At 38.5% G+C, this 12745-nt stretch overlaps 1 protein-coding gene across 1 annotated transcript in view; it reads right to left on the bottom strand.

The window, feature by feature from the left end:
- Positions 1 to 10383, bottom strand: part of WASF1 (WASP family member 1) — a 31735-nt gene extending 21352 nt beyond the window's left edge. Inside the window, exon 1 of the mRNA XM_082481129.1 lies at positions 10227 to 10383. Coding sequence (XP_082337255.1) covers positions 10227 to 10359 — 133 coding nt within the window. The 5' untranslated portion in view covers positions 10360 to 10383. The remainder of the gene's footprint in view (positions 1 to 10226) is intronic.
- Positions 10384 to 12745: the final 2362 nt, after the last annotated feature.

The raw sequence follows: 12745 nt of genomic DNA, 5'->3' as shown, positions 1-12745 counted from the left end.
AAGTACAGTTTCCACTCCTACTGTTTGGAGGACCTGTCAAAAATGGAAGAGCAGATATTTACATCTAGGTTAGTTAGAGCCAGCCTATTCAAAAATGCACACTAAAATAATAATACAATACTATCATAAAATAATCCTTCTACTTCAAAGGATCAAAATTCTAGTAACTGACTAATTTATCCTGAAATAAAATAAGATGGTCCTTTGTTCACTTCAATGGGCATCACGCATTCAGCTCAAAAGAGCAGGAGATTCAGGTATCATGAGAAAAGGATTAGTAACAAGTCTCTCTTCTACAGACGGAATACTCCATGTAGTGCTTCTACTGCATCCTGGACTCAACCTGAGTAGTCTGCCAATGCCACTGAAAAAAAAACCCACCAAACTTGTAGCCACATTTCTGAAATACCACGTGATAGCTTTTAAAACTTTCCACCAGACTGTGCATATGTAATTTCTGTGCAGTTTGTGCACTTACATTGATTTTTGGAAGTATAAATCTCACAAATTTCCAAATACCTGGTTTGCACACAAGTTCTGACAGGTACAAAAGGAAAAGATAGTTATGAAAACTTTGCATTTGGCGCACAATAAATCTGGAAGTATACATAAAAATGAGGACATTTTAAAATAAAGACATCAAAAGGACAACAATTAAATCCCTGCAGGTAGTATGGAAACTACTTAAAGATACCGTGTGGTTAGCACAAGGCCAGCACACACAATTTATTAAGACACAGGGAATGGCAATAGAACACCAGCATGACTAAACAACAGAATATAAAAGGAGGTATCGGAAGAAATGTACAGATGAAGAAAACAGAAAGGATCATAAATTCTGGCATATTAAACACAAAACCCCAAAACTAGCCTGAGGAACAACTACCAAACTAATAATAAATATTTCTTCAAAGGCGTGAGTAGCAGGAAAGCCTGCCAGGGAGTCTGTAGAGCCAACTGGTAATGAAGGTATAGAGGAGTGTTCAGAGAAGACAAGATCACTGCATACAAGCTAAATTAACACTTTCCACTGGTGTTCAGTGAAAGGAACTAGAGAGATCCTCATGTGTAACTCTTCTTTGGGGGAAGCTCAAAGAGACCGAAGTAACTGTACAAAAATTACAAAACTAAATCAACAAAATCACCAGTAAAATATTAGTAACAATTTTTAAATCTCCTTGATACACGCTGAAGGGTAGCAGGACAACAGTAAGGTTCAAAATTTTTTCATAGAGCATCTTGAGAGCTATAGGCCTGTAAGCCTGACATCCAGACAAATTAGTATAAATCATTATGAAGAACTGTATTAGCTGACACCTGGATGATTTGTTGGACAAGAGAAAACACAACTTTTGTGCAGTGAAATCTCTTGTGGTGGGTTGACCCTGGCTGGACACCAGGTGCCTACCAAGCTGCTCTCTCACTCTCCCTCCTCAGAAGGACAAGGGGAGAAAAATATGGCAAAAGGCTTGTGGGTCGAGATAAGGACAGGGAGATCACTCACCAATTACCATCACAGGCAGAAACCAGAGTCAACTTGGGGAAATTAATTTAATCTGTTGCCAATCAAAAGTCAGAGTAGGGTAATGAGAAATAAAGCACCTTCTCCCAACGCTTCCCTTCTTCCTGAGCTCAACTTCACTCCTGATTTCTCTACCTCCTTCCCCTGAGTGTCACAGGGGGATGGGGAATGGGGGTTGTGGTCAGTTCATCACACCTTGTCTCTGCCACTCCTTCCTTCTCACACGCTGCCCCTGCTCCAGCGTGGGGTCCCTCCCATGGCAGACAGTCCTCCATGAACTTCTCCAATGTGGATCCTTCCCACGGGCTGCAGTTCTTCACAAACTTCTCCAGTATGGGTCCTTTCCACGAGGTGCAGTTCTTCAGGCACAGACTGCTCCAGTGTGGGTCCCCCACAGGGTCACAAGTCCTGCCAGCAAACCTGCTCCAGCGTGGCCTCCTCTCTCCATGGGTCCACAGGTCCTGCCAGGAGCCTGCTCCAGTGCAGGCTTCTCATGGGGTCACAGCCTCCTTCAGGCACATTCACCTGCTCTGGCGTGGGATCCTCCACAGGCTGCAGGTAGATATCTGCTCCACTGTCAACCTCCATGGGCTGCAGGGGAACAGCCTGCCTTGCTATGGTCTTTACCGTGGGCTGCAGGGGAATCTCTGCTCTAGCACCTGGAGCACCTCCTACCTCTCTTTCTTCACTGACCTTGGTGTCTGCAGAGTTGTTTCTCTCGCATATTCTCACTCCCCTCCTATGGCTGCTGTTGTGCAGCAGTTTTCCCCCGGCCTTCTTAAATATGTTATCACAGAGGTGCTATCGCCATTGCTGATATGCTCAGCCGTGGCCAGTGGTGGGTCTGTCTTGGAGCCGGCTGGCATTGGCTCTATTGGATGCGGGGGAAGCAGGATTACTAAACTTTTAATATACATTTACTACCATTTTAATGTATTTCAGATAATACATTAAAATAGATATTCAGATATATTATTCAATTTAATTAAACAACTCATAAAATGCAGACATGCAAATTAAAATTAAGTGTAAAATTTCATACAAGGCATAAAAAGTAAATTGCAGGGCTTTGAAATCCAACAACTTCCCTTTACAGGTGTATTTTAAGGCTACAGTTTGTTTTATCTATATCATTTCATCAGGCTTACAATTCTGCTACTCATTAATGAGCTCCAGTTGCAAATAATCTGTCTCAAAAATCTTCTCATTATGTTGCATACAGCCACAAACATATTGCACGCAATAATTTGCCTATGCTTACAAACACTAATCCTCAAATGGAAAATACATTAAAAACAACCTGTGGCATTTGAAGTGGTATGCCAACCACAATGTCTCTATCTACATGCCTGTTGGCAGTCTCTTTATTTAGCTTGAAGTATATTTAACTAAAAGCTTTTTGAAGCAAAGCAAAATGTTTGCTTTTAGTGAAATGTACAACTTCCCTTCAAAAGAATACTACCTGTGAACATATACATGTATACAACATTTATAACCCAGTATTTGTTTATGCTGCTGTCTCTGCATGTATTCCATATGAATACATCTCCAATTTTGAATGGATTACAAAAAATACAATTACAAGTGATAACACTGAACAAAGTGTCATAACGACAATTAAAAAAAAAATCTTATGAGAAAAAAATTACATTACTGATCTCATTACACTTAATTTATAGGTAATATGTTAGAAGAGTAAGGAATCAAAATTAGTTCCATTATATAGAATGAATATCCAGAGTATTTTTAACACTTCAGAAAATTGACATAATTATGGGACTGCTTGATGAAAAACTCTACTCTTCTTTCATGCAGTACAGTAAAGAGAATGACAGATGACTATGACAATTAAAACAACGCCTTAGGATCTTGGTCACAGCTGGATACATAATACCAGATTAGAAAGATCAGAGATCTTGTTTGCCTATTAAATTAAATGACAATATAGATATAGACTTCTGCAAATAAATTATTTCAACATCTCTGAAAAGGTTATTTTACTGTATTTGCAAAACTTGCTTAATTGACCAGAAATCTAACAAAATTTGTCATTTTCAAAACCCAAGTTATATTCCCTCCAATATTACTAGCTGCTCTTCTCAGTCCAACATACTGGCATTTATTTTTATTAAGAGAGTACAAGTTGGTTTTTTTTATTTAAATACAAGGATTATTTTTTTTAATTAAGGAATGTATTATTCACCTTATTCTTTTCACAACTTTTTCCCCTTGTCTCAATGGTCTCTATTCACAATTAACCCTTCAGTAAGAAAGAGATACAGGAATGCAGCTCCCTCTGGTGTCAGTCAATGTCCTTTTTTGTGACAGCCAAATAAAATGTCTTGGAAGCAACACGTCCTTCCTCCCCCCAAGAACATCCATGTGTTTTGATAGCCTTTTTTGAAAAATTATTTTTCTGACATTTAAAACAGACCTATGAGCCGAAAATACAATACTAGCTAGTAGCTACTAGGTGAAAATAAAATAAAAATAATACTGCTCATTGCCTTCCTCATTTTTTTAATTAAAACCACCAAAACGTGTATCATCCACTCCTTTTCAGTATCATGGCAGTAAGGGTACAATGGCTTATAAAAGCTGAAAAGGTTTAGCAATTTGATTTTTTCAAAAGATATAGACATTGATAAAATCGCAGAATAAGCTAAGAATTCAGCATGTTAGCCACCTGTACACTATCATTCCTTGATTTCTATTATTTCAATCCCGTTCACACACTGAACAATATTTTTGCCCAGTACATTTTCTAAAAAATAAATGCGTAGAACAAAAACAGCCGTAAAAACCATCTCATGTCCTACTTCACAATCCCTTCCCAATATACTTACACTATGCAAACCTCCATTATTCACTACTGAATAGTTGCTTCCTACACAATATAGCATATATATTAGAAAATATTCTTTCAGGATAATTAGTTACCGCATAAGTCGCTAGCAATATATAACCAAGGTCCCTTTATAAAGCAAAACAAGAAAGTTATTCTATTAATACAATTTTCCTCCTCCATTAATTCTGGCACGTCATTTAACATATCCATTGCCTGTTGATTCAGTTTCAGATCTTCACTACGTTAATTTTATTTAATTGAATGTTTTAGCAAAAAATCAAGGTATATCTGAGTTTCACTTAAAACCTTTGGCTTGTTTCTCATAAGGATCATTTCAATCTCACAGCTCAGTGGCTAGGAGATGGACGAAGAGCTAGGAGACTGAACTGCCTCCCCAGGCTTGGAGACAAGAACCTTGGCAGATCCTTGAGAACTTCAATGGCTATGGTTGAGCAAGCTCTAAAAGATGATGTACTAAATACAGTTCAGTGATGCTAACTAGGAACCTATCATTATGGAGGTGTAAGGGCAGCCCACAAGGACTGGATTTCAGGATTTTAACCGGAATATCAGTGTACTGAAGAGACAACGCAGTTCCTTTAGCCAGCAAAACTGAACAGGGCATTTATCAGCCAACCTGACCAGGTATCAAAAGTATCAAATAAACTGTTAAAGGCCATCTCTGGAGCAAGTCTGATGCTTCTTGTTGCTTCTTGTTGACATCCAAGAAGAAAAAGTCAGCCTTCAAAAATCTCCAGTCATGGAGATCTGAGATATCATCTCTTATCTCCTACTGAGGACACCATCAAGTAAACCAACTGAGATTATCCATTAGGTATTTGGAAGTCTGTGAAATAGACTGCTGAGAACTGAACCTGATGTTGAAGGCACCAGTCCTAAAGATCATTTCACAGGGAAGTCTTGCTCTTCCCTTCCTTTTTTAATATCACTTGAAATCACAGCACTATGTAGGGAAGGAATTAATGACAGGTAGGACTTTTTTATGCTAACACATAATTGTTTTCAATGAGAAATTATTGACCATTTGCCCATCCCCTCATTATCATTTGAGGTGGACACGAAACAGCATCACATTACCAATATTGCCACTGCTGGGGAGACAATATAAAGAAATTAGACAGAAGCCTTTGAGAGGATAGGGGTGTCTGAAAAGCTGAGTAAGCCTTTCGTTTTCAAGTCCATCGGTTCCCCTGCCCTATGTGCATAAGAACACTTTCTCTGGTGTTCCCTGGCAATCATAGTAATAATGAAGAAAGAGGGGTGACTAACGAAGAAAATTCACAGAGAATACTGAATACGCTCGTGAGCACAGTGAGAAGGAGGATTCCCAGGGCGGGACCTGTCACAGGGATTCTGCTGGTTCTGGAATACTGACTGAAGCTCTAGCTGCAGATCTGCAGAGACCTACCTCCGATCACGCAACATGCACAGGGGCCTCACCACGTGCTGAAGATATTGTCCAGACAGAATGAAAAGAAAAGGCTGGTCTTAGAGCTGAAGAACCCTGGTTCTAAAGATTAGCTGCAGTCCAGGCACCTTGCTGGTAAGTATTTCTGGAGAAACATTTCCTTCTTATTGAATGTTAACACCTTAAGTCATGGCAAACTGAAGGTTTTCCTGAGGTGAGAAAATGTCTCTCACAAGACAAGCAGTGTTTAAAACCCTTTAGGGAATCTCATGGTAAGCAAAAAATACGGAAGAAAAGTTAAAAGTGTCTTGGGGGGGAAGGGGAGGAGAAATCATATGCTCGAAAGTCAGGGTTTCACACCTGAAAACTAACAAATAAGGCATGAGGAAAAGAAATAACTAACTAGGACAATATGGTAAAAATAGGAAATAGTACTAAGAAAAGATAGAAACAGGGGAAAGCCTACTGAAGGTTCAATGTTAATTGAAAATGCTTCCACTAGCACAAAAGGCACTCCAGCTTAGCAAACAGTTATGCAGCATTCTCTTTCTTTATACAGAGGTAGAAGAAAAAAAGGGGAATGACATCTTGCTATGATTAAATAAAAGTTCTGTTCCAAATGCCTGCAATATAAATATTCATTAAAGGAACATACTCAAAAGGAGAAATATTCTCCTCCCCAGATGGAGGTGTCAGAGACCAGGGCCAAGAACAAACCCCATCAGTTCGATTTCTTACGTGGTACTGAGATTCTGCGTACAGGGAACAGCTGCATAAAATGAAAAACAAGATTGGTCAATAGCTGTGAACAAAATGAGGAGGTTACATGCACACAAGAGAACTATTTATCCGTCTTCTAACAATGGCACAGCTGCACAGCGCTATCAGTTGTATGCTGGAACGCTATAGCCTTACATACACCAACATATACCAATTCAGGCAGTACTAGAGTACTAACATATCTGCAATATTGCTCAAAAAAATAGGTAAGCATTTCTCCAAAGCAGATACAGTCAGAAAGCAAGAAATACAGGGAAGAATGGCTAAGAAACTAAAACAGGTGGTGTTGTTGTCCAGAGAGTTTCTGTTGCCGCAGTGCTAAGAAAAGCTGTCAGAAGACAGATCTTTTTATGAAGTTAGAGAAGATTGGGAATAGACTGGGGGGGGGGGGGGAGTGGGGGTGGGGATTACTTACTGGCAATTTCCTATGTTGTATCAAGACAGACTGATGTGTTTTCATGCTCCAGGGATAAAGGTAAGGACTATCACTCAAAGCAGAAATAAATATTTTGTCCTTTCATCTTTGCTTCTTTTAAAGGTCAAAAAATTTCTCAAACTGAACAATTAAAAACAACACATCAAATAAACTATTAAAGGATTGAGAATTTGTATGGAGACACATAGCAGCTATTGCTGACACACTGATGTAAAGCTCTTTTCATTTTATATTAAAACACAGGGAAACAGAATTCCTGTCATTCAACAGGTATTGTTTCTGCAGGCATGTCCTACCTACACAGTGGTGTTCAGGTTGAAAAGACCTCCAAAAGTCATCTAGTCCAACACTCTGCTCAAAGCAGATCCAATTAGATACATTTGCTTGACTAATCCAGTCGAGTTATTAATATCTCCAAAAACGGAGATCTAACAACACACATGACAAAACTCTATACTCAGCTTTTCAAAAAACATTTCTAAATAATGTTGTTGGTATCATATAAAGTACTGGAGGCTCCAATTCCATCACAGCGTTCTTTGTCCATATCATATCAGAAGAAAGGTTAAGAACTGTTGGTCTTGAGAGTCGTAATGGCAGGAGATTAATTCTCTATTTGAGGGCCAGTAACAAAAATCTTAGAGGCAGAAATGACTAAGTGCTAATCAGGTCAAAGACCACTCATTTAAATTTGCGTAACTTTACGGTCAAATTCGAAAGCAGCTTTAGTTTAAAGGAAATTAAACCCTACCAGAACACTCAGTTCCTGCTCTAAGAGTGATGCCTCGTTTCGCCTACAACTTAAAGGCTGATTCTAATATACACATTATCCAGAAAACAAAAAAGGAAGGACTGCAGAGAAGCTGGTTGCCAGGGGACTGCTGCGAAACCATGCCCGCTGGCTGTGACTCACAGGCAACTTCTAAAATTTATCTGCATGTCAGCAGGCCTCGCTGTACAGCAGGCTGGTAAGAGTGACACACCACGTGAAGACTGATTTGGGTTTAAGCATGTGAGGAACAAAATTCCTATGCCAAAACTCCCAAATCCTTTTGAATTTGTATTGCTGCTAGCACAAACAGGCAGAAAAGCTAATTAAAAAAAAAAAAAAAAAAAAAAAAAGGAACAAAATACTTTCACAGGTACTCATACCTTTGTAACACGATCTCTATTTTTATAGAGCAATCCTTAATGTTGCTGCGAAATAAGGATTATTTGCAAAACATGTTCTATTTAATTTTTTTTGTTGAAAACATACACAGTATAAACCAAAATCTTGCTTCAGCTGGTATAAACCCTGTCAATAGAAAACCTACAAACACCATGATACTATCTGGAGGGAAAAACAAAAGACTGAAGTAACAGGTCCTGCTCATCGGTGTTTAACTTATAAAAAATTCTGAATGATCTATTCTGGGCTTGCTGTTGCACAGTAAACTAGTGCATTTTCCCTCCTCTTTTACCCTCCTTGTGATTTCCAACACTGCATGCCTTTTTGACCACTACTTAGTCATAAGCTCATGACAGAAACTTCTGTAAAGTGAAACCAGCTAATTTAGGGCTCATCCCTATGTATGTACACTTCAAGTAGAACCACATTCCTTTTACAGAAAAGGAGTTTACATAATTACTGTTACATTCCCTTGAAAGTACCTCTCTAACTGTGCTATACATTAGGCAACCCATATAACAAATGCGGCCGCATTCAGCAAGTGTTCTTCAATACTTTTCTTCTCCCTTAATTGAGTTCTTTCTGTTCTGGTACTGCTTCGTCCTAACCTCCTCCTGAGCAGTTGTACACACAGTGTCAGGCATAAGCTCTGTATACGAAGAAAACATAGCAAAGGCAGCTGAATCTCAATAGCTAAGTACTGTGACCATTAGTTAGAAGTTGGTGTTCTTTAAAATTGAAAAAGCAAGTGATTTGTGGAGTTTTTTAAGGTCAAATGAAACTTCCAAATGAAAATATCAAATGTAAATTTGGAATGCCTCCTATGAAAGGAAATTCCCCTAGATGGAGTATATACTCACATAAGAATTTTTAAAACAAGAAAACTAAAATAAATGAATACAATATTAATAAGAGTGACCTGGAAGGGGAGGCTAGTACATGAGCGGCTAAGTCTGAGAAGGGCTTTTGGCAGAATGAAGCAGACCACAGATCGTGATCATATACTGCATCCTAATATGATATGCTCTTGGTTCACTGAAAAGAATTTAAACAGTTATTTTCCTTGCTGTTGCAGCAGCTATACTAATAATGTTCATATTTATTTGCTGTAAGCCTTCCTGCCTCAATTGCATAATTCAGTGTCCTCAATTAGAGTCTTCAACATAATGGTACCCTAACAGCTTTGAAAGGCTGCCAAAACAGAGTCACCATACAATATACCAAACCAATAACTAAATCAATCTAATTAACAAATTAGCCTACATCACCTATGACCCTAAGATACTGATGAAGCTGCAAGACTTGTCACATTGTAAATGTATATACATGCACGTTTTAATATTTAATGTGTTGGTAGTCTTACTGATGTCCTAGTGGTTAAAAAGCACCTGTAGTATTGGAAATTCAAAATGCTATCATGCTGGTTCATCTGACAGTTTTTTAAACTTGCTGTAACTTAAACAAAAAAACACCACAGAGACCAGCCTTTTCAGAAAATCTCCTTCAGAGCTTGAGAAGTATTCACTTCTCTCAAATGCACCAATGGAAAAATCGTTGACAGAAGGGAGAAGGAAGAAAAAATCTTTAGCTGTTTGAAATTCCATGTAATAATTACATTTCTGGGTTTATTATTTTAAAAGGCAACTATTTTTTTGCTGAATGACCACAACATGATCAAGGGTTTAAGTTAAGAGAATTGAACAACCAGTGATATCTTCCTCATTATGTCATATTCCCTACTCAAGAATTGCTCTAAGGTTAACAATTACTGACTTAATTAACTACCAGATACCTTTTTCTGTCACGTTCCACTAGTAACAGAAATATATGGCTGAACAGTTTTTAAGATGTGCTGCTGGAAAGATTCCTAGCTTGCTTTCACAGAAGTCCACGCTAGTCAGTACCCACAAAAGGGGTACATTCAAGGCGCAGCCACAATTTTCTACTGAGAATTTCAAAAGGTGTTCCTATTTCAAGCACAAAAACTGTGACTGTAAAATATATTAGTTCTAAATACAGCTATTAGGACAAAGTACTTACTTAGGCTACTCAGTTGTCTGATTATATTTGCCAAGGAGATATTGGTGACACATTCCAATTCATTCTTGATACCTCGAGGCAGAGCTGTGTGGCACAGGTGCCTGGGGTCTATGTTTCTTTTTACCAGCGGCATTCTGAAATGTATCAAAGGACCAGCAAACCTGTAAAGAAAGGAGACAAAACACTGTTATAAGTTTAATCACGTTTTAAATTCAGATGTCTAAAGTTAAATTGACTAATCCTAACAAGGTAAAAATACCTCCACAGTACTGATGGAATTCATTGCTCTGAGTACATAAATCTTTTCTTCTTTGCCCAACGAAAGACTATTTCATTCTTTAAACCTTTACCTGACTCAGATGCCAGTGAAGTGACAAATAATTTTTTACAGTTCATGCTTTTTTCTTTTTCCCCCTGAAAAAAAAAGACAGGAAAATCTTTGCGGTACAAAACCACTAAAGAACGATTTCCTTCTAGATGGACTACTTCCTTATTCAGGGCAGGCAAAGTCCAACAAATTCCCTTTATTATGAGGTCAAAGTCAAACTAGTTGCCTATTCCACCTGAAAGGCAGATATGGCCCATTCATTATGTAATGGCATGTTACTACCAGGAGTCCCCCTTCTAGTCTAAATATCACTTCTAAATCATACCTAATCAAGGTAAGAAAAGAGAAGATGTTTCCCTTCCACCTACACTGCTACTGGCAATAAATCGGGCTAAGAACGCATCTTCCACAGGCAAATGTCCTTAGTAAACTTGTAGTGCAAAGGCCTTCATGATTCAGAAATACCACCCCTCCACACCTTTCCAAATCCACATATGTTAAATTAACCAAGAGTCTTTACTAGTTCTGCAGACAGTGTAAGAATCATCTCAGGCGGTGAATCCCAGGCTTGTAATTTTCTGCACCCACAGCACTGATTGGAAGGAGTTTCCCAGGGGGCAAGTTATGCCTCTCATCTTATTAGTGCCGCTTATTAAGACCTGTCTACTAAAACTTTTCTTCATGAAAAATGGATTCCTAAAATTCTCTAATTTTTCCACCATCTGTCATGTAAAACTCTGAATGACCAATGCAAAACTCCCGTTTGATACACAGAAAATGGATACATTTGGTGTTGTAATAACTTAGTCTCCCTTCCCGCTGCAAAAGGGATTACACTTTCTCCAGATGGCGAGGCAGACAAGTTTTCCACAATGCAACCTGCAGTCCTAGTTCCTCAACCAGCCTGCCACAGCTTCATCCATCCTCTGCTTAGAAGCTTTATCCCAAAGTGTTCCCAGGACACAGTTAGGGCTCCGTGTTGTACCACAGAATCTTCCCTACAGTATATATTTAGCCACTGTTATCTTCACTTGGTCGAAATGGAGAGATTTTTTGGATAAAAATAACGTAAGGCCATGGTGCTAGAGCTGAAATTTTGCTGACCTAGAATGGCATAGAGGAATTAGAAGAGTGAAAGAGACCGTACCGGGGTATCTTCATCTCGCAGACTGCTTAGATTTCTCATTGCCACTTTTCCTGGTAGTATATTCTTTCACTGATGCCAGGCTGAGGGACCCAGGCAGCATCCTTAAGTCTACCCGAGAAACACCTCTGTTTCCAGGATCTGATTAGACTTCATTCATTGCATTTTAGCACCATGTCTGCTGCCTTTATTTTCTTGAGAGAACAATCAAAAATATTTTATCCTTTTGAGGGATAAGAACCAATGAAAATAATTTTTCTAGTCACCGGCTTAAGGGAAAGGTTATACAGTTCTTAAAATTTTGTAATTTAGTTTCTCAACGTTAACAATAAAATTATGGAAGTGTGCATAGGGCAGGGGTAAATTATGAGAACAGACTTTTATTTTTATTTTCTAGGAATATCCCCAATCCTTCTAGTCCCTAAATACTTAAGTGCTAAAAAGCTAGCTGATGCATACAAGCTAAATGAAATAAGAAGTGCAAATCTGAACACTGTCTCAGATAGAAGCAATGAGAAAGCGTTTATAGTTAAGGTGAGACTTATACCTGCTGGTACAAGACACAGGTGTAGCATGAAGCAAGGGAGATCAAATGGGCCCCATCAGCAGAGCTCCTGCTGTCTTAGGAGTACACAACCCCTCTACCCCCAGTGACAAGACCCTGAAGAAACCCTTAACTATAGGTTCGTTATCGTGGTTCAACAGCAAATAAAGTAACCACTCTGTCACTGTAAAAGAAACACAACAAATGATACGACAGCAATGTTCTACAGAAACAATTAAATATTAATTCCAGAGTTAAGCCCTTTCTTGATTACTGCTTTAATGATACTGTTGTATAAACAGCAGAGTAGGCAAGTCTTAAAAAGAGGTGCAAACAAGCATGTAAAGAAATGTTTTCACAGAAAAAGTAAAAATCTACATATAAAAGAAACTCAAACGGTCCTCCTTTCTTTCTTACTTTCTTTATTATATAGATCTGGGTTACAAAGGTTAAAAAAGTCTGTAAATAACAGGCATAAAAGCAGTTGATGGGTAGTGCACTTT

Source organism: Vanellus vanellus (assembly GCF_965231255.1).
Source record: "Vanellus vanellus genome assembly, chromosome: 3".
In the NCBI taxonomy this organism is placed as follows: domain Eukaryota; kingdom Metazoa; phylum Chordata; class Aves; order Charadriiformes; family Charadriidae; genus Vanellus; species Vanellus vanellus.
Note: the sequence above shows the minus strand (reverse complement) of the source record. Positions and strands in the feature narration are given on the sequence as shown.